The 22,663-nt window shown below is 40.3% G+C and overlaps 3 protein-coding genes across 5 annotated transcripts; 2 read left to right on the top strand and 1 right to left on the bottom strand.

Moving 5' to 3' along the window:
• Nucleotides 1-463: 463 nt before the first annotated feature.
• On the top strand, nt 464-7,510 carry LOC121765338 (importin-5-like). The gene is made up of 19 exons (XM_042161450.1): nt 464-1,925; nt 2,362-2,670; nt 2,775-2,840; nt 2,919-3,083; nt 3,226-3,300; nt 3,545-3,699; nt 3,920-4,055; nt 4,140-4,209; nt 4,293-4,420; nt 4,525-4,581; nt 5,237-5,422; nt 5,515-5,607; nt 5,793-5,878; nt 5,956-6,022; nt 6,114-6,180; nt 6,268-6,404; nt 6,585-6,676; nt 6,762-6,828; nt 6,936-7,510. The coding sequence occupies exons 1-19, from the start codon at nt 696-698 to the stop codon at nt 7,098-7,100; spliced, it is 3,351 nt and encodes a 1,116-aa protein (XP_042017384.1). The 5' UTR covers nt 464-695; the 3' UTR covers nt 7,101-7,510.
• A 1,889-nt stretch (nt 7,511-9,399) lies between these two features.
• Nucleotides 9,400-14,806, top strand: LOC121763321. 3 transcript variants are annotated; one of them, XM_042159318.1, is made up of 8 exons: nt 9,400-9,555; nt 10,271-10,396; nt 10,613-10,718; nt 13,331-13,513; nt 13,623-14,084; nt 14,258-14,326; nt 14,400-14,479; nt 14,564-14,806. In XM_042159318.1, exons 2-7 carry the CDS (start codon nt 10,349-10,351, stop codon nt 14,462-14,464), a joined length of 933 nt encoding a protein of 310 aa, XP_042015252.1. In that variant the 5' UTR covers nt 9,400-9,555; nt 10,271-10,348; the 3' UTR covers nt 14,465-14,479; nt 14,564-14,806. The 3 variants fall into 3 exon arrangements, with proteins under 3 accessions (XP_042015252.1, XP_042015254.1, XP_042015255.1); XM_042159320.1 differs by lacking the exon at nt 9,400-9,555 and adding an exon at nt 9,567-9,700; XM_042159321.1 differs by lacking the exon at nt 9,400-9,555 and adding an exon at nt 9,594-9,693.
• Nucleotides 14,807-14,853: 47 nt separating this feature from the next.
• LOC121763320 (tubulin alpha-5 chain-like) lies at nt 14,854-17,253 on the bottom strand. The gene is made up of 5 exons (XM_042159317.1): nt 16,839-17,253; nt 16,280-16,494; nt 15,927-16,126; nt 15,339-15,847; nt 14,854-15,270 (listed from the first exon to the last, which is right to left on the bottom strand). The coding sequence occupies exons 1-5, from the start codon at nt 16,949-16,951 to the stop codon at nt 14,958-14,960; spliced, it is 1,350 nt and encodes a 449-aa protein (XP_042015251.1). The 5' UTR covers nt 16,952-17,253; the 3' UTR covers nt 14,854-14,957.
• Nucleotides 17,254-22,663: the final 5,410 nt, after the last annotated feature.

Genomic DNA, 22,663 nt, shown 5'->3' with positions numbered 1-22,663 from the left:
CCGATATGTCTTTTTATTAAAATATTTAATAGTATTTTTTATTCTATTTTATCACATTTAACTATTCATTTAAAAATAAAGAGAGATAAAGTAGAAAAAGAAAAAATTATACTAATTCTAAAAATGAAAAGTTTTAAACAAATACTAACCCTACATATAATTCTAAATGTGAACTCTATAATCCATTAACACTATTTTCGACCCTATTTTTCTTTTCTCTCTTACTTTGTCAATTGTACGTTAAAACAATGTTGTTTATAATTTTATCTATTTTTTTAGTATGGGAATATTTCACATTTGAATAATCAAAGACAAAGATGAAATGATTAAAAATAGAGAAATAGTAAATGGCAAATATTTGTCCATTCAATAATCATTCTTGAGTTATTCATATTTTAAATAACAGCGAATCATAATTCAAATATACCTTGCCCTAATTAGCCCCACCGTTATCATCATTACATTCACACCGCTTTATTTTCCCTCCACTTCGATACCTTGTGCTCCGCGCATTGAGTAGTTGTACATTCCCTTCCTCGTTTGGCATCGAAACCGGATAGTAAACTTATCCCCCTCCCTCTATAGTCAGTCTGTCATATACAGTTACACATACACCTCCACTGCGTGTGACATTTCTCGATCCACTTACCGGTAAGGAAATTGAAAAAAAACCCTAATTACTGAATCTCAGTGCGATGGATGCCGAGTCGACTCAGCTCCAGCAAGCGCAGCTGATGGCGGTTCTCGGTCCCGACCCGGCCCCCTTCGAGACCCTGATCTCCCATTTGATGTCCTCCGCCAACGAGCAGCGCTCCCAAGCTGAGTCGATCTTCAATTTGCTGAAGCAGAACGATCCTAACTCGCTCGCGCTCAAGCTCGCTCACCTCCTCTCCTCCTCCGCCCACCTCGAGTCGCGCGCCATGGCGGCAATCCTCCTCCGGAAGCAGTTGACTCGGGATGAATCCTTCATCTGGCCGCACCTCACCGAGTCGAGTCGCTCCGCCGTGAAGAATATCCTCCTTTCCGCTATCCAGAGCGAGGAATCGAAATCGATTATTAAAAAGCTCTGCGATACCATTTCCGAGCTTGCCTCCTCGCTTATACCCGATAACCAGTGGCCGGAGATTCTGCCCTTCATGTTCCAATGCGTGACTGCTACTTCCCCCAAATTGCAGGAATCGTCGTTCCTGATGTTCTCGCAATTGGCTCAATTCATCGGAGAAACGCTCATTCCGTATATCACTGATTTGCACACGGTGTTCCTGAATGTGCTGAATAACTCCCCCAATCCGGATGTGAAGATTGCTGCTCTGAGCGCTGTTATCAATTTCATCCAGTGCTTATCGAGCTCCAGTGATCGGGATAGGTTCCAGGATTTGCTTCCGGCCATGATGAGGACGTTGACTGAGGCTCTGAACTCGGGGCAGGAAGCCACCGCGCAGGAGGCTCTGGAGCTGCTGATAGAATTGGCCGGAACGGAGCCGCGGTTCCTACGCCGGCAGATTGTCGACGTGGTGGGCTCGATGCTGCAGATAGCGGAGGCCGAGAGCTTGGAAGAAGGGACGCAGCATTTGGCCATTGAATTCGTGATCACGCTTGCGGAAGCGCGGGAGAGAGCGCCTGGGATGATGCGGAAGATGCCGCAATTCATTAGCAGGCTGTTTGCTATCTTGATGAAGATGCTTACGGATGTGGAGGATGATCCGGCATGGCACAGTGCAGAGACTAAGGATGAGGATGCAGGCGAGACGAGTAACTACAGTGTTGGGCAGGAGTGTTTGGATAGGCTGGCAATCTCACTTGGTGGGAACACTATTGTTCCTGTGGCGTCTGATCAGTTGTCAGCTTATCTATCTGCTCCTGAGTGGCAGAAGCATCATGCCGCTCTCATTGCGCTTGCACAGATTGCTGAGGGTTGTTCCAAGGTATAAATATGATGAGCATTTCATATTTGTGTCCAGGTTTTGCTGTGTCATTTGAACTCACTGGTGTTTGACTTATGTTCATATCTGTACAACACTTGTTATCTGGTAGGGTGCATAGTTAATGTATTACTATTTGACTTAGCAGTTTAGGGTATTAGTAATTACATCACGTTTTCTCTTCCATCACAAATTTTGGTAGGAAAGAAGAGCATGTTCATCTTTTAGTTTTGCATTTTTAGTGGGACTCAAATCTTGTTGACTGTCTTGTTCATTGATGGTCATGGTGATAGTTGCTTCTCTTCGTTTTTTCATTCGTCAATTATGGAAAAGAGTTACTGTATGTGTTAATAACTGATTTAATTAAGGCTGTGATTTTGTTGCCTAGCTTTGTAACTTTTTTTGTTGACGGATTTCCGATTGTAATCTATTTCTGTAGGTAATGATTAAGAATTTGGAGCAAGTCGTGAACATGGTCTTGAATTCTTTTCAACATCCTCATCCTCGTGTGAGATGGGCCGCCATTAATGCAATTGGCCAGCTGTCAACTGATTTGGGTCCAGACTTGCAAGTTCAGTACCATCAACGGGTGCTGCCAGCACTGGCTGCATCTATGGATGATTTCCAAAATCCTCGAGTGCAGGCACATGCAGCCTCAGCTGTTCTCAACTTCAGCGAAAATTGTACTCCAGAAATTTTGACACCTTACTTGGACGGGATAGTTCATAAGTTACTTATATTGCTGCAGGTGCAAAAGTTGAAAAATTATATGATAAACAAGTTACACGAATTTTAGCTATAGGAGTGCATATGTGATAATAATCTAAACTAGATATGTTCTCTAAATTGCAGAATTCCAAACAAATGGTGCAGGAGGGTGCCTTAACTGCATTGGCATCAGTTGCAGATTCATCTCAGGTGCGCCAATGAATATTGGTTCTGTGACTTAGTAATAATTGCTGTACTTAAATGCTTAATCGCTGGATGTTCTGGCAGGAACTCTTCAAGAAATATTATGATGCAGTTATGCCTTACCTGAAAACTATATTGGTGAATGCAACAGACAAGTCTAACCGCATGCTTCGTGCAAAAGCAATGGAGTGCATCAGCTTGGTAGGGATGGCTGTTGGAAAGGATATATTTAAGGAGGATGCTAAGAAGGTGAAGAACCAGTGACATAGTTCTCACATTTTTTTTTTGCATGATGCTTTACCTCTTGACTTTTTTTACTTATGTATAGTATACTCTATACAATTTATCATGTCGTGCTTCCTTTTAACACCTCTCCCTCTTCCAATTGCAGGTCATGGATGTGCTTAGTTCATTGCAAGGATCACAAATGGAGACAGATGATCCCACTACTAGTTACATGTTACAAGTATGCTATGTTGCCGTGAATGCTGAGGAGCTTTTTTTTTTATTTTTATAAAAAAAATAAACTCCTATAGAAAGGAGGAAATTACAACTAATGTCAAGAGGGCTCGAACTCAACACCTCATACAATAATGTCTACGCGTTTTGCCGCTAGGACAAAGGCTCTGGACATGAATGCTGAGGAGCTTGAATATCTTTATATTGCTTATTTATATTTTCTGTAACTATTACCTTATTTTCTGCTTTAGGCATTGGCCAGACTTTGCAAGTGCTTGGGACAGGATTTCTTACCTTACATGAGCATAGTCATGCCTCCTTTGATTCAATCTGCCCAGCTAAAGCCTGACGTGACCATCACATCTGCTGATTCTGACAATGAAATTGATGAATCGGATGATGAAAGGTTTCCTTCATTCATTTTACTTGATATGGATGCTTAGTGACACTTTAAGTGCAACAGGGAACTCCTAAATCCAACCACTTTTACATATTGGATCATATTTATGTTATTGTTTCTTGCTATTACTCTACACTAGTGATTTGACAGTCTAAACTTATCCTACTTAATTTTGTCCTTTTTGTTTAGCTCCAATTTCTTAATTCAATTTTTTACTATATTCCAGCATGGAAACCATCACACTCGGTGATAAAAGAATAGGAATTAAAACCAGTGTCCTCGAAGAGAAGGCCACTGCTTGTAATATGCTGTGTTGCTATGCTGATGAGTTAAAAGAGGGTTTCTACCCATGGATTGATCAGGTTGGTGAATGTACATTGGTGTTTACTTTGTATATGATAGTTGGAACAGTTTTAGATTGTCACTCTCTGTCATAATTGGTATAGATTGCGCCAATTTTGGTTCCCCTTTTGAAATTTTATTTCCATGAAGAAGTCAGGAAAGCTGCTGTTTCAGGTATTATAGACTTGCTTAATTTTGTGCTTATTACTGTATAACAATGCCATACGTGTTCAAGAATATTTGCTGTTGATTTCTAGCAATGCCGGAGCTATTACGATCTGCAAAACTGGCTGTGGAGAAAGGTATCGCTCAGGGCCATAATGAGCAATATGTTAAGAAGTTGTCTGACTACATTATTCCTGCCTTAGTAGAAGCTCTACATAAGGTGCTGAAACTTATTTTGGTTGTAGCCTTGATATGTGAAGAAACTTATTTTGGTTGTAGCCTTGATATGTGCACTGTTACATTAGCTACTTTTTAATCATGCAGGAGCCTGATACAGAGATATGTGCAAATATGCTAGACGCACTGAATGAATGTGTCCAGGTGGGTACTTATAACCAATATTGGGCCACCCTTAACTAGTTGGTTCATATTTGATGTTTATTGTTTCTGCCCCGTCATCTTGTATGCTTGCTAAAAGCTCTAGTAGATGCAAGAAAAAGACTAATCCATCTTCTCGGAAATTCTATGTTTGTTTCACAATTACAAAGGAAACTGTGAGTGCGAGAGTTAATTGTAGCTAGGTTTTACATCTTCAGTTGATTTTTGTTTATGCTGCAGACTTCTTGTTTTTGTCTTTTAGCTGAGGCCTGGGTTCCTCAAAGTGATTAGTTTCCAGAGAGTTGTTCTTCAATAATAAAATAATGACTGCTAGATTTTACATCTTGAACAACTGTAGTTTAGCTGAGGCCTGGGCTCCTTAAAGTAATTAGTTTTATGTCTCAATCATTTAGATTTCATCAGCTGTAGCAGTAGATTTTCGGATTTTTCACTTAAGCAACTCGAATTTATGTTTATATTGGCTGCTAGATTTCTGCTTTGCACATATAGCCATAATCCTCAGTGCAGTTTGGGGCTTTGGTTTAGATGAGCTATTTGCTTATTTTATCTTTCCTCATTGGTTGATATAATATAAGCTTCATGCATGAAGGGCTATCCTGATTGTTATAATCATTCACTCTGCCTTCTGTCCTCTCAGATTTCTGGACTGCTTTTACATGAGGGTCAGGTCAGAAGCATTGTTGAAGAGATAAAGCATGTGCTTACAGCTAGCTCAAGTAGAAAAGGAGAGAGATCTGAGAGAGCCAAAGCTGAAGATTTTGATGCAGAGGAAGGAGAATTGCTAAAAGAGGAAAACGAGCAAGAAGAAGAAGTGTTTGACCAAGTTAGTCATTTTCTGTGTTCCTCGTAGCTCTTTCGTTGTTGTTAAATTATGTTAATTTATAACTGAGATTACAATTTTGTATGCTTGTTCAGGTGGGAGAAATTTTGGGAACCTTGATTAAAACATTTAAGGCCTCCTTCTTGCCTTTCTTCGAAGAATTGTCATCATATCTGATGCCGATGTGGGTACGTCTCATTTGTGACTTGTGTCACTATGGCCTCCTTTTTTATGGCTATGGCTTACTTCTGTTGAAGATGATCCCTAAGGAATTGCTGCGGAAGATGTTTTAACAGTACCAGAAGTTCATCTATATATATTTTTTGTCTGTGTTTCTTTTTTTCTAAGATTGTATTCCCCCCATTCTCGGCAGGGTAATGATAAGACAGCTGAAGAGAGAAGAATTGCTATTTGCATTTTTGATGATGTGGCTGAACAGTGCCGTGAAGCAGCTCTCAAGTATGCATGGATGCCATAGCTTTTGGATTTGGTTGAAGTTTTGTAATTTCTTATGCATTTCTTTTTATCTAAATCAGGTATTACGACACATACCTTCCTTTCCTCTTTGAAGCATGCAATGATGAAAATGCAGATGTTCGCCAGGTTTGTTTACATCTTAATTGTCAATTTGATTATCACCCAATGTCAATTATGTTATGTGTGCATCTCTGAGTTGCCTCAAATTTGTTCTCAGGCTGCTGTGTATGGGCTTGGCGTGTGTGCCGAGTTTGGTGGTTCTGCGTTTAAACCACTTGTTGGAGGTAAGATGTGATTGCACACATACATGCATGCAGAATACACTTTATCTTCTTGATATCTTATGCTGCATTTGGCTATTACTTTTACAGAGGCTCTTTCAAGGCTAAATGTTGTTATCAGGCATCCCAATGCTTCACAGCCAGAAAATGTGATGGCATATGATAATGCTGTTTCCGCTCTGGGAAAGATATGCCAATTCCATCGTGACAGCATTGATTCAGCTCAGGTATTTTATTCATTTTGTTATCAGTTTCATAAATTTAACACTTTAAAGATTGGTTATAGAGATCCTATCTTGACTATGAAGTGCTTGTGCGTCTGCTCAGTTGGTTCAGCTATGTGTAGTGTTATCACTTATCTGGATATTTGATTAAGGCCTCGCATATAATGGTTGGTTATGTCATAGGTAATTCCTGCCTGGCTGAATTGCTTGCCAATTAAAAATGATATTCTTGAAGCAAAAGTTGTTCACGACCAGCTTTGCTCAATGGTTGAGAGGTGAGCGCCTTACATTGCTCTGCCTCCAAATATTTTTTGATCATATCTTCACTTAAACATTTGACAATCTTGTCTGCTGCGACAGGTCTGATACAGACGTTTTGGGACCCAACAACCAGTATCTTCCTAAAATTGTTTCCGTATTTGCTGAGGTTAGTTTTGCATCCCCTTTCTCGCCTTCTGTGTCATCTAAAACTTTTCTATACACAACTCAGCTAGTGGACTTCGTTATTTCAGTATTGTGACGTCTCCATTGCAGGTTATCTGTGCAGGAAAAGATCTTGCGACAGAGCAAACAGCTAATCGAATGATAAATTTGTTGAGACAGTTACAACATACACTGCCTCCATCAACCCTTGCCTCGACATGGTCGTCCTTACAGCCTCAACAACAGCTTGCATTGCAGTCGATTCTGCCATCGTAGAGTCATGGCTGAGAAAGGGCAGCAGTCCTCTCCTCCGTATTTATCTCATTCGTATATTGTTCGTCAATTCTTTCAGATGAGAGATGTTGCAGCGATCACCTGCAACTGGTTTGTGCATCAACCTGGTTGGTTGTTTGGCTGAGCTTTGGATGCGTATGTAGACTATCTTGTATAAAGCAGTTGTCAATCACCAAAAGGAAAATGAGTTTTGTTGTCTTCTTTTTGCAGTGAGGTCGGGGATGATGGAGATTCCCCGACCAAAGAGGTCTGTTGTGGTTCGTGAGATATTTTTGTTTGGTTCATTTGTGCAGTTGGGGTTTTGCCAGTGAGGCAAAATCTGTTGCAGTTTTGGTCTCATCATGTTGTTTTTAACACACATTTTTTTAATACACGGTTATTTTGGTTCAAAATGTGTGGAATTAGAGTGCTGTGTATTTCTGTTGTCTTTTGAGTTTCAAATCTCTATGTATTTCCTCGTTCTTAGTCAGACATATGAGCTGTGTAAATTATAAACCTTAATTTTTTCAAAATCTCAATTATTTTCCCTCAAACAAAACGGAAATAAGCAGGATTATGCATTAAAGATAAGACTCTATCATGCGTATAAGGACTAATGTGGTTGGGCACATTCGACGCAGCTGAAGAGGCTGCTCGCGCTTATCACTTTGTGGCTCAATTAGCATCACTTGCAACTCCGCGCTCTCTTTGTATATACGAAACATTTTCAACCTAGCCTCCCAAACAGCAGCAATCAAGAAACACACTGTTGCTCATAGTCTTCCCCAGACAAGTACCAATCACACTTCTTATAGTATCAACAACATACAGCATACTTTGAGGATAATAACAAGCCACTTTCGAGCTTCTTCGTGAGTGGATATGAAGCCCCACGTTGCAGCTACTTGGATAAGGTTTCTGCGTATGTAATGGATCACAAACAAGAAGGCTTCTATGTCCAAAAGGGGAAAAAGGAGGCACAGTTTCCTGATTTCGAGCTCAACGCAATGATGAGTGATCCTTCCTGGGATTTTCCTACAATGTGCCAAATGTTGTGTTAAATTCAAATCTTTCAAGAATTCCTTTTTAGGTCCATAGCTTGGAAGTTCTTGTTTGAATCCTACTAGTACTCATTTTGTAGCTGATTTTGTAGTATATGTTTTTCCTTCCTTCTACCTTGTGTGCTAAACAGATATAAATATGACTCAAGCACGAGCACCTTTTAGCTTAGAACTAAGACTTGAGTTTCTAGCAAACACAAAAGCTTCATGTTCCTATATTTATGTACTTGCATTAACTTATTGATTTGGCCCCTTCTTGGCAATCATTCATTACATAATCATACCATAGATTTGGTTGTGTGATCAAGAAACATTTGCTTGCAATACCAAAATAAGACTGCTCAGCAAGAGAAACACACATCCTTCTTGAAAAGTCATTCATTTTGTGTCATGTGAAGTTTCCATGTGAACTAGGAAGCACAAACTATACTACTAGTAAAAAGTAAAACAAGGTGGCAACTGTCTTGTTTCACTAATTGTGGATAATAAGTATCTTTAGCCTTTTGTGATTATGGATTTTCATTTTGATCTTTTGTTATGTTTCGTGTTTCAATATTCAATATACGTACTTCCTACGTATTGAATGATATATCATAGTAAATATACATGTTGGTGAAATGCATTACTACATTATATGATATGAAAACATTAGTGATAAACAATATTAGAATTAGGGTGTCATATTCGATTCTAGCTGGTCGATTCAATTTAGGAAACCCTAATTTCCATCTATGTAATGTAGAGGTCTCTGTTAAAAATGAAAACTATTTTTATTTTGATTAATCCTTTAAAAATAGAAACTATCTAAACTTTCTATTTTAAAAATGTACCACACAATCCACTAACACTACCTTTATTATTTTTTTTTCATCTTCTCATTTTTCCTCTTATTTACCAATTTAGAGTAACATCAATAAACAATTCAAATTAAAAGTTGATTATCACTAATAATTGATCAGCAAAACCTCATTTGAGCTGTTAAACAAAAAATATAACCTATTTTCATTTTTTCTTTTCTTTTCTTTTCTGTTCTGTTCTGTTCTGTTCTTTCAATAATGTTTAGTTTTACACTTTTACTACTCAAATTTACTTGCCCAGAAAAGCCTTGTGTAAATTCGCATTTCAAGAAATCACATTAATGAAGAGAGTGGAATTACACGAAGGAAGAGCACAAAGAAGGGATGTAATGGGTGTGTAGCCACGTCATCTCCATAGCTTTCCCTTTCTACAATAAAAAGACCAAATATTTGAATCAAATTCGCTTAATACAAACAACTATCCTCACACAATCCTTCCTGTTCTTGTACAAATTATTCACTTCTTTTCTACAAAAAAACAAGACTGTTTATTTTTACTCCTATCTGCTTTTCTTTTCCCTTTTCCTTCTTTCACTTCAGGTATAATTAATTTATTGCTTACTTAATTTCGGAAAGATGTAGCCCAGTTCATTTATTGCCAAGATTTTGCTCAATTTCACTCTTTCATTCAGAATTTGTGCTTAATTGATTTCTGCTGTGCTGCTTACATTAAATAGGGTTTGTGGTTCGTGTCTTTCCTTGCTTTTTCTAAGTCATCTTCTCTCTGAATCATCGTCAAATTAGCTGCCTTTTCTGTTAGATTCTTTCATTTTCTGTGTTTTTTTGTTGGAGTCTGGATAGTTCTTTGTTTGAATGATACTCCCTTTTCTTGTAAAAATGTAAAAATTATTGATAGGTGATAAAAATCAAGTCTTGTATGAATGGGATTTTGGGATTTGGTTAAATGTTTAGTTGTTTCTGTTGTTTCCAAATTTGTAATCTTTCTGGTCGAATTCTGGAAATGACAAACCAAAAACAGTAAAGGAAAGGTAGAATTAGATGCAGAATAAAGAAACTTTATTTATTTATTTATATTGTTTTCTGAACCCTAGAATAGTAGTAGGAATGTTCGAGGTTTCCTTTTTCATTCCTCTTTTGTGATGAATGTACTGTGTTTTAAGTGATGATTACTATTCTGCCTTTTCTGATGCTTAAAAGCAGTTCTGTTTGAGTTTCATGACTTATAGCTGATTCCGTTTCTTTGTGCCATGTACTCTGCTTCCTTTGCCAAATATGGCCACTCCGACGCCTAAAGATTCGGGAGTGTAGGTGTCGCGGAGAGATTTATTTTTTATTCATACTCTGATTGCATTGAAGGCCACTATCTGCAGTAATGTCTGGCGGGGAGGGCAGAAAACTATCGAATCAAGATATACAACTGGTGAGCTTTGAAATTGAATTAGTTTGAACGGTTGGTTTGAATATTTTTATAAGATATAAAGTAATAAGGAAATATATTCATCAATGCTGTGCAACTGTATTTATGTAGCTTCAATTCGATTCAGTTTTGACTTGAATGAAGAATCGTGCGGAGAGAATAATGACCACTAGTGGATTTATCTGATGGATTGTACTTTCTCATTTATTTCCGTCTCAGGTGAAAAATCGTATTGAGCAGTGTCTTCAGCAATACATGAATAAAAAGGAAGTCATTAATGATCTCATCGTTCAGGGCAACGTAGAGCCGTGTATTACTGAATTGGGTATAGTTATCTGGCTCAGGCTTGTCTATGCTTACGTGTATCTTGTAGCACCTAACTGTGTATTTTATAATTCTCTATAGAGCTATAATGTTGATTTCTAATTATGAATATTTGAGAAAGCGAAGAACATACCTCATTATGTGTAAACATCCACCTGAATGAATTTGGGCATGCATCCATCATTAACTCCCTACCTAGCTAGTAGCTTGTGTGCATGCTCGTGCTTAATTTGGAGCCAGTCAGAAGGAAATGTGTAACTTCTTTATTTGTTTTTTTATAGTGGACTTTAAGGGTTTAGAGAATAAAATTGTAGGGAGAGGATTTCAGAACATTCTACAATAAGTGCTTTTCTATGGTGTTTAGTTTTCAGTTTTCGAAGTACTTTTGGCTTTTTACGATGTGTTAATGCAAACGAGTGAGTTAGCTCATTATTAGAGGGAGAAATAGAACATTATCCTGATCGAATATCATGCAACTGTTAAACCATGGCTTCAGAGATGTGGCCTTCAACCATGGCTTCAGAGATGTGGCCTTCATTGGTGCTGTTGATTTTTATCCCCAGTTTCAGTTTAACCTAAAAGAGAATTGATGATAGCTTTTAAATCCTTGGAACATGGAGATATGGAAGTTATCTTTTAGATTACCACGGCAGTTATTAATGGTTGGAATATGAAGAGATGGAAATTTCCGCCAACCCTTGTCTCGTCTCTATTATGATCTTATTTTTTAAACCTTATTGGACTCTCGATTGGAAAGAAGCATCAATTAGTGTATCCGTGGATAAGATATAAGTTAATGTGCCATAATCCCTCGCCATTGCAGAAGTGACTAGTTGGGGCTACAAAACTTATATTTGGTACGCCTAGATATCGTATCATATTAGCAATGATGCGGAGAATATTACAAGATATGAAAGATACCTTTGTTGTTTATTATTCTAAAGATTAATTTAGTTTTGTTATTTTATTAAGTTAAGATTCGATTTCATATTTGATTTGTTTAGGTTTAATATTCTTAGGAGTATAAATTGATTTAGTTAAGTAGTGATTGTTTTATTTGTTTTAGAATTGTGTTGAAGTAGAAATCTTGGTATATTGATCGATATATTTTGGGACGATCAAGAGGTAGAAGTATTCTAGAGATCAATTAGTTTGTTCCGGCAAGAGCCGTGAGGGTTAGGGTTCGTCCCTTTCTTTTCTATATCAATTTCAGTTTCAATATTTATTTTCATAATTATGTATCCATGGTTTAATATGTTTCTTATGCATCCATATTATTGTACGCATTTGGTGGTTCCGCATTTCACTCCGTATCAAATGGTGTGGTGAACGTACTTTGCGCAATGAACGTACCTCGCACAAGGCATCGGAGAAGGCAGTTGAGTATCCGCATGCAGACGTGCGGGCACTCCTCCAAATGGCGCTCGCATGCAGCGTTGCCTTGCGACATGGTCCCACTGATCTGGCCCCACCAGTTACTCCGTCTTTGCCCTCATTGAGATTTCAACTGATCAGACAGCAAGCGCCCCAGCACCCGTGTCGTATCCACTGCCACCGCCACCACGTCATCGTCGGGACCTTCCATACTTGCGGTTCCACCTTCTGCTGTTGCGCCAGCACCCCTGCTGCACTCCAGCCATCTTCGCCACGGCCACAACCACAGTTTGTGACAACTCCTAAGTTGACATCCGCCCCTATGCCACCGCCCCTGCCTCAGCAACAGTTATTTCCAGCACAATAGAGCTCCGATGTTCCGCATCCACCACAAGAAAAACTGCTTCCTTCTCTACCACAATCGTAACTACTCTCCTCCAGCCAACAGCCCAGGCCCACTGCTTTTTGGCTCCTCGTACATCTTTGGGAATATGGGATTCCTGTTCCGTGCTGTTTGCCCAAGTTTTCGCTCCTTGCACTTTTGGATTTTCAATGGTTCTACAAATTTTCTCGTGTTCACAAGCTTTGAGTTTGAGCCCCACCCGATCTTTAATGCACAAATTCGATTTCAGCCTTGATGGCAAGGCTGTTCTGACAGTGGGGCAACTTTTACGTCGAGATATCGCAATTCACATCATATCAGTGAAAGATATCTTTGTTAACTAATATTCTAATGATTACCTTTAGTTTTGTTATTTTTATTTAAGTAAGTTAGGATTTGGTTTCCTATTTAATTGCTTAGATTTAATATTCATAGCAGGTGGATTTAATTTACTTATGTAGTGATTTTTATATTTCTTTTAGAATTGTATTGAAATAGAACTCTTGATATATTCATCTATAGATTTAGGGGCGATCACGAGGTATAAGTGTTTAAGGGATCAATTAGTTTGTTCTGGCAAGTGCTGTGATGGTTAGGATTTTATTCCTTTCTTGGTTAGGGTTCGTCCCTTACTTTTCGATATCAACTTCAGTTTCAATATTTTGGTTTCATGATTATGTATCCATGGTTCAGTATGTTTCTTATGCATCCATAATATCGAGCGCATTCGGTGGTTCCACCTTACACTCCGTATCAATATAGTTCTGTCATTGTTGTATCGGGCATCTTGAATTGAATGTGTACTCAAATGTATATACATGGCCCTCCAGTTAATCCTGCTTGCTGCTTGTTTCCAGTTTGGCAGAGGCTTGAAGATGAAAATCAAGATTTTTTCAAGGCTTATTATCTCAAGTTGTTGGTGAAGGAACAAATAATGGAATTCAACCGGTTGCTTTCCGAACAGGTGGATCTGATGCGTAGAACTGGTTTAAACGGGATTGATCCTTACCTTCCATCTAATGGATCACATGTTTCACCATGTAAGACACCTTTTCCACGTAATACCTTCGTTTTTCCTCTAAAATTTACTGGACTTTGATGCTGCTGCCATTACCTTTTACGAAGAAGTTTAACATTTTTATCTTGCAGCACAGCATATCTCGACCACCTGTCCTACTCAAAATATCCGACCCGTGAAAACAGAGAACATGCAGCAGGAAAATGTTTTTAACAATTGTGGATCAGCAATTCAATCATGTCTGCAAGGAGCTATGAATGGGCCTGGTCTTAGTAGAAAGATCGATGTTTCTCCAAACTTATTGCTGTCTCAAAACGCAGACATGGGGCTGTCTCAGATGCTAAACGGGAAAAGTGTGAAGACAGGAGCAGGTTATGCTGGTAGCTCGCCTTTTGCTTTTAGTCCACCTAGCAATTTTCTGGAATCACGCCCTCTGATGGGTGATGCATCTGTGTCATCTTTCAGTAGCGTAGATTCTAATGCACAGCATCTTAATGAGACTCTCATGGATGGCGACACTTCCTCCTTCGGATTTTTGGCACAAATCCCGCAAAGTTTCTCTGAGTTGCCAGCTGATTTCTCCACCAACTCGGGTCTGATATCTCTCTCCACACACAGACACACACTCACACTAACATCAAAATCTTGAATTCTTAGAGCTAAAACTGAGTTGGTATTGAAGCTTTTCTTGTGACATAATGAGATTTTATTCCCCTCTTATTTGGTGTATGTAATCGAACGGTTATACTTCAAACATCTGTATCAGATTTACTGGAGAGTTACTGTGGGCCTCCCTTCCTACCAGGAGATGCCAACAACTTTGCGAATCCCCACGGTAGGTGCATCACTGAACTTAAGAGTCGTGCATCGTTTTATATACACGCGTAACTGTCTACTCTCTTCTTCAGGGGATGCTGAGAATTTGGACCCTGAATCCGAAAGTCTGAGATTTCACTGCTTTGGTAGTGAGTGACTGGATATTCCAATGGTAATTTTGCTTCCCGTGTATCTTTTCGCTGCCTCCGAATTGTGTGATAGTTTGTGCTGAATTTCGTTGCCATGGTGCTTGCAGGTTGGATTGATATGAACAAATTGCTGCACTTTGAATCATCCCAACACTACTACTTTGATTTTGGAGTCAGATTTAATTACTTAATTCTCCATTTTGGGTGTTTTAGTTGTATGCTTTTTGTTAGGTTTCACCTATATTTATGCAAGTGTTTATGTATAATGTTGCCAAAGTTGTATAAATAGGGGCAGTGTTTGTGTACATTTGTTTTTTTGGGCTTAGAAGTGCATGTTTTTATTGTGTTAAGAAACTCTTCATTTTGTACATTCAAGTGTGTTGGGATGCAAATGCTATAACTTCAAATCTTTTCTGCATATTTTGACCATATTTTTCTTGCATCATGATTCAATAAATCCTGAAATGATTGTAAAACATTCTGATACTACAACTGAACACATTAATAGTCTTCAGTTTCAACTTCTTCATCTACACCTTCCGCACCAACCTCTTCATAGTCTCTCTCGAGCGCGGCCAGATCTTCACGGGCCTCGCTGAACTCGCCTTCCTCCATTCCCTCGCCCACGTACCAGTGGACGAACGCCCTCTTTGAATACATGAGATCAAACTTGAGGTCAATGCGTGAAAACACTTCAGCAACTGCGGTGCTGTTGCTGATCATGCACACAGCTCGTTGCACTTTAGCAAGATCGGCCCCAGGAACCACAGACGGTGGTTGGTAGTTGATTCCGCACTTGAAGCCAGTTGGACACCTGTTATGTACAACAATTTATGACGGCGACAAGGTATAGCGACAATGTATACGAGTAAGTTTATTTACCAGTCAACGAATTGAACAGTTCGTTTTGTCTTGATGGCAGCCACAGCAGCGTTTACATCTTTGGGAACAACGTCTCCACGGTACATCAAGCAACAAGCCATGTATTTTCCGTGCCTAGGATCACATTTAGCCATCATGCTCGCAGGCTCAAAGACCGAGTTTGTGATTTCAGGGACTGATAGCTGCTCGTGGAATGCTTTTGCAGTAGAGATTACAGGGGCGTATGATGAGAGCATAAAATGGATACGAGGATATGGTACGAGGTTGGTCTGGAACTCATTGATATCTACATTGATGGCTCCATCAAACCGTAGAGAAGTAGTCAGGGATGAGATGATCTGAGAAATCAGTCGGTTCAGATTGTTGTATGTAGGCCTCTCAATGTCTAAAGACCTTCGGCAAATATCATAAATGGCCTCATTATCCAAAAGCACACAGACATCCGTGTGCTCGAGAAGTGAATGAGTCGAGAGGACACTGTTGTAAGGCTCAACAACTGCAGTTGACACCTGCAATTCAAATTCTATAAGGCATGCCACTATAGAAATTGGCAAATACATCAATAAGCGAAATGTTAAGTTTAAGCACTTGGGGTGAAGGATATATGGTAAATCCAAGCTTAGACTTTTTTCCGTAATCCACCGACAAACGCTCTAGAAGCAATGAACCCAATCCAGAACCCGTCCCACCGCCTACAGCACTGAAGACCAAAAATCCTTGCAAACCAGTGCAGTTATCAGCCAACTTCCGCACCCTATCTAAGCATAAATCAACAATCTCCTTTCCCACTGCAAAGAAATCAGAAAATATAATTCAAATCACATCTAGTTTCGTAATGATATAGCAAGGAAATCACACTGCAAACATGTTCTCCCTAACCCTGACTGAAAAGAGGTTTCACAACATAACGAAGAAAAACACAAGTCGCGTAAAATGAAGACCTGTGTAATGCCCTCGAGCAAAGTTATTCGCAGCATCTTCCTTTCCAGATATGAGCTGATTGGGATGGAAAAGCTGGCGATAGCCCCCGGTCCTAACTTCATCAATGACAGTAGGTTCGAGATCAACAAATACAGCCCTTGGGACATGCCTTCCCGAACCAGTCTCGCTAAAGAAGGTGTTGAAGGCATCATTTCCCGCAGCAAAAGTGGCGTCACTGCAAGTTCAAGAACAAACTAATGCATCATAATTTGCAATTCAATACATAATAGCTTCAAACTATCATCTTCTCTTTCCAAACTCTAGAGCTTTTTACTTAATTACCAAGATCAAGGGCAGACCAGACTTGGAATCTTCACAAACTTAATTCAAACATAATCAAGCTAAATTGAGCATAATATATCAATTAAAAAAGAATCCCAAAGTAGTTACCTTCAATTGAAACTATCAAAATCGACTTTTCCAAAAAAAGACCCCAAATTCCAAAAAGGATTATAACAGAAACCGCCAATAAACATTAAATTGCACACAAACTGAAGAAAAATAGGGTGAATGAAATACCTAGGCATCATGCCATCAGGCTGAATGCCATGTTCGAGGCAATAAAGCTCCCAACATGAATTTCCCACCTGAATCCCAGCTTGACCTATGTGAATGCTTATTATTTCTCTCATTTTCTTTCTAAATTTTCTTTTCACCAAAATGCCAAACCCCTCTCTCTTTGTTTCTAAATCTAGGCCCTTGCACCAAGGAAAGAATGAGATTTTTTCTCGGCCCCTTCTCTCTCCTCCAATAATATCTAAGGCTGAGTGGAAAGGGGAAAATAGTGGGAGTGGCTTAAGCTAAAGTGGGATTCGATGGAATTCACCATTGGGAGCCGGCCCTACTACCGCCCCAAAATATCGTCGTCGTCGTCTTCGCCAACTCGCCATCGTCGCCTCTCTCATGGAACAATGATGATAATACAGTTTTTCATTGATTTAATTGTATGACCAAATTTATATTCTAACATTTATATTGTTGGTAGTTGAATAAAAAATACTTGTGCAAGAGCATCAACAGTGGCGCCCGTCCCGGTGTAATTTCGACTGGAGTGCCGGAATTTTACGGCGGACGTCCGCCATTGTGCATGGTATGCACGGATACGGAATTCCACCGAGGACACTGCAGTTCCGCGGCGTTACGCGGAATTACGTCGCGACGGGCGTGCGGACGTCCGCCATTGCGTTGACTCCCACGGACGTCCGCGCGGAATTCCCGTTTATTGCATTATTATTTTTTTAATTTCTATATATACGGCTCGTTGAACTGCATTTCATTCGCACCACTTGTTTTAACAAGTTTCTCTCTCTACATTTCTTTTATATATCCGGAATGGCTGGTAGTGGTAGTGGTAGTGGTGGGCATTATGAACACATGATGCGTCTGATTCATGCACGTGTGCGAGAATCAGCGGAGAGGGAGGAACAAGCGGCCTTGGCACCAGCGGTACCTCGACCCATCCATCGTCGAACTAAAATACCCCGGGACGACCTCGCTGCCCACGCTCGATTGTATGTGGATTACTTTGCGCCGGAGCCACGGTTTGGGGAGAACATGTTCCGGCGACGGTTTAGGATGCATCGTCCGCTCGTTCTGCGTATCGTGGGCACTTTGGAGCGTCGATACGAGTATTTCAGGGTGCGGGAGGATGCGGCTGGTAAACCCGGCCACACGCCGATTCAGAAGTGCACTGTCGCAATCAGGCAGCTGGCATACGTGGGCGCGACCGACATGTTCGACGAGTACCTCCACATCAGCGAGACGACTGCCCGCGATTGCCTGAAGTATTTTTGTCAGGGCGTTAGGGAGATATTTGGGGATAGGTATCTTCGGAGGCCTACCCCCGAAGATTGTCAGGCTCTGCTGGATATGCACGGGAATCAGCACGGGTTTTCGGGGATGTTAGGCAGCATAGATTGTATGCACTGGGAATGGAAGAACTGCCCCGCTGCCTGGAAAGGGATGTACACTACTAGTTTCAAGGCCAAGAATCCCACGATGATCCTTGAAGCGGTAGCTGACTACCGGCTGTGGATTTGACATGCCTATTTTGGAGTAGCCGGGTCTAACAACGACATCAACGTCCTCCAGTCGTCGCCCCTTTTCAACAAGCAGTGCATGGGCGTTGGTCTGGCCGTCAACTTCGTCGCCAACGGCAACCAGCACAATATGGGCTATTATTTGGCGGATGGGATATACCCTATGTGGCCCGTCTTTGTGAAGAAGATCAGATGTCCAGCAGATGAAAAGAAGATATATTTTGCGGGTCGCCAGGAGGCAGCGCGCAAAGATGTGGAGCAGGCATTTGGTGTGCTCCAGGCTCGATGGGCGGCAGTGAAGGGTTCAACACGGCTGTGATATATTGACAGCATCGCCGACATCATGTACGCATGTATTATCATGCACAACATGATTGTCGAAGATGAAGGTCCAACACTGACTGATTTGACCAATGATGATGTTGGTGCTGCGGGTCCAAGGCACGGCGTGACCACTAGCAATGTACGCATGGGGATACCCCATGACGATTTCGATCGAGTCTGTGCATTTGCCGACATGCGCCAAAGACAAGCCCATGTTCAGCTCCAGAACGATATTATTGAAGAAGTATGGCAGCGGAGGGGTCGTCGTTGAAATGTATTTTTTTTTAATTTGGTGAAATGTACTTTTCTTTTTTTAATGGAATTTTTTTCCCTATTTGTGTCGAAATTTTATTTCCGTAAATTATTTAATTGCGGAAATTGTTTAATTTGTGAATTTGTGGTTTTTTTAATTGTGGGAAGTCCTTCGGGAAGTCCGCCACTGTGCAGTGGGAAGTCCTTATGACGTGACAGTGCAGTGGGAAATCCGTATGACGTGGCAGGAGGTGTTTTTTGGGAATTTCACGGGGAATTCCGCCGGGAATTCCGCGCCACTGCTGATGCTCTATTGCAGTTACCGTACTAAAAATAATACTCCCCCGTCCCACAAAAGATGTCACACTTGTGGAACGACATGAGATTTTAGGAGGTTTTGTTTTGTGTGTTAAGTGGAAAGAGAAAATATAGTTTTTATATTAATGTGATAGACAACTTTTTAAAAAATGAAAATGTGACATCTTTTGTGCGACAAATTAAAAAGGAAAGTGTGACATCTATTATGGGGTGGAGGGAGTACTAAGATTATTAATTATACTAAAGAATTCTACATTCCATGATTCTACTCATATATTATATTATTTAAAATTAATATATACTACAAGTTGACCTATATTCCATTAACTTTCTTGTACTCACTTTTATCAAAATTTTTAAAAATCTATACTGAAAAGAAATGATACCCTTATTTGGAGATGAAGGGAGTACTTCGCATATTATGTACAAGCCCAACAACAAAGTTATGCAGAAGCCTGTACCAAGGATGAATCCATGATGACACGTAGGTAGAAAGCACAAGACCATGTACTAATTCAGGGTTGCCTAAGGAGTTTGTGTGGAGAAAAAATCCTTCAACAAGTGCCATGTTAGTAGGATAATAAACCGCTAACGCGTTAGACACGGGAATTATCCATATATGATAAATGAGCATCTGGATGGGTTATGGCTTATGATTATTATGATGATACTATGTCTCTTCTCTCCCATCTGCACAATTTGTTTCCTATCCCCTACCTTCAAATTCATCCAATTTTTTTTATTTATTTTATTGTTACATTGAGTTGCATGGTTTCATTGGTGTTGTCACTAGCCTTTGTTAAGATCACAAAGCTCAAATACTTGTCTCACAGTTTAGACGACAATATAAAAGCATCTCAAATTGAGTTAAACTGGGATGTCGATAACCTCACCTCGGCCTTTGAAAACTAGGACGATTGTAGCAGTAGGTTATCTGACGGCTTTGGCCGCTTCAGGGTGAGAAACATGTCGAAAGGAGGAGTGGTTATGTGGAAGGAGAGGGTTCCACGCCACTAGGGAGGGATAAGTCGGCACCGGTTCAAATGGCAAGATTTTCTGGGATAAATCTCGACAGACGGGTCTTACAAGCTGAGATGCATTTTGATTTTTATAATATTATGCACGAGGATCGTATCACTATTGCCTCTTTTTATCTGGAAGAAGTTGCTGGAGATTGATTTGATTGGATGTATAAGAACAAGTAACTCACAAACTGGTTTGCCTTTACAGCCGCTGTATTCCAATGTTTTCAGCAACATGATTTGGAGGAGCCGGGGAGCCCTTAGGTAAGTTGCAGCAATCCACCAGTGTTAGTGATGCTAATCCGGGTAGATTTAAACCATTTCATGAGAGAAATGGAGACGTTGACATGGCTAAGAACCAAACTGGAGTTTGGTAGGATTCAAATAGTAATTTATCTATGCATATGATAGTCCAAATTCTCTCCTAGGACCACCTTAGTTTTTCATCTTCGAAATAGCTTCGTGTGAGTACCTTGCACGCTTCAATTAGAGTGCAGATGAAAGGGTTATAAACAAATTACAATGTGTTGAGTTGTGACTCGGAACCGATTCCAAAATAGTCCCCGCAAGTCTCTGGGACTACTTAGCCATCTGCTGGCATGCGAAGAGTCTCCAAGCAAATTTTTGTTTATTTTGAGTGTCTTTTCACCTCCCAATCCTCTCCATATAAATAAGGTCTTTTCAAAAAAGATAATAAAATAAAAATAAGGTATTTTCTTCATTTGTAATAGATAAGTTAGAGTTTAGTTCAAAGACTATCTCATTTGAGAGAATCCCCCTCATGTTGGGTGAGATGAATGTTTGGAAAATTCATAGTCGGACTATGGTTTGCTTTGTGGTTAGCCTGAGGTTAGCCATTAGTAAAATTCACAACTAGCGCCATGTAATTAGTGGTAAAGCTTGAGTGAGAGTATACTCTAGGGGCGGAGCTCGAAAGAGTATACCTCTAGTGGCGGAGCTTAAACAAAAGTACACCCTAGGGTCGTGCAACAAGCCAGTGGTGTTTGGTAATAATGGTTTCTTGTGACCATTTGTTCACTCCCCAATTCTTCCATTTTGACTCCCCCCATCAATTCTATTTTGTTCTATCTTATTGTGGGATGGAACCCCTATCATTTTTAGTGTAATGTTGCTTTATGTTTTTATTTTACTGTCTTCGTCCACGAATAGGAGTTCTGTTTTGCCATTTTCGTCCGTCCGTGAATAGGAGTCCCGGTTCTCCTTTCCATACTTGGACAAAATAAACATCCTTACACATTCATTTAAATTACATAATGGCATGCAATTTTTACCCAAAAATAAATCCAACAAAATAATTTTCACACACCCCATCAACTCATCGATTCATTTCTCATTCTACTACATCTCTCTATTTCTCATTCTCTCACTACAGCTCTCTCTCTAGGGAACCCTAGCCCTAATTGCCGCCGCCTCCATCTCTCACCCAAATCGCAGCCACCGCCTCCTCATTCTCCTCCCACCACTGAAATGGAACCCACGCCGTCTTCCCTTTCACCCATTCCTTCCTCGGCGAGCCCGAATCATCTTCCAATTTTCCCAAATCATGAAATCTTTTGAAAAACATCATGGGACGATATCCCAATGGCCACCCATTTCTCTCCAATACCCACATATTCGTGGAAGAAGTCTGAATCCATGGATCTTCCCCCAGAACTCCTGATCTGGAGGATCTAATGGAGAGCGATTCGTTGATGGTGCTCGACACACCGAACTATAAACTGGACTCTTGGTGGGCTTCCGATTATGTCTCCACCATTGTCCCTCAAACTCCATTGACGGAGCTCGATCCGTTCCCAACTGTGGTTCCTGAAACTCCGGCCACCAAGCGACGAAGAAGGCGTCCTGTAGAGGAGGTGGTTCAAGAGTTTCTTGCTGATGTTTTTGCCCGGCATGGCGGATCTTCTCTGAATTTGTGAGTTTACTGAGAACCACCTCTATCTAGGGTTTGGTTGTTTCGGGGTTTCCGTGGGCTATGGTTGTCATGTGTTTGAGCCACCCCCAATTTGGGTTAGAAGGCATCAAGTGTGTTGTTTGATGTGTAATGTCATATGATGAAAAAGTTTCTGAGGGTAATGTTGCTGCATTGAGGTTACTTTGATGGATGTGTTGATGTTTCCTTGTGGATTGATTTGGTGGTTCTGTTGGTGTTGCTTGCTTGTGATTTGATTTGGTGGTGCTTGGTTTTGTTGGTGTTGCCTTGTGGTTTGATTTGGTGATGCTTGATTTGTGTCTGTATCTGCCATATGGTTAATTATGTAATGTTTAGCCACCCATTTAGAGGTCGGAGGTTGTCCCTACTCTATGATGAAGCTTTTCTGAGGGCTTAGTTAGGGTTCCTTTGATGGTTTTGTTAGTGTTGCCTTGTGGT

Source organism: Salvia splendens, chromosome 14 (genome assembly GCF_004379255.2).
Source record: "Salvia splendens isolate huo1 chromosome 14, SspV2, whole genome shotgun sequence".
Lineage (NCBI taxonomy): Eukaryota > Viridiplantae > Streptophyta > Magnoliopsida > Lamiales > Lamiaceae > Salvia > Salvia splendens.
This window is presented reverse-complemented; position numbering and strand designations above follow the sequence as displayed.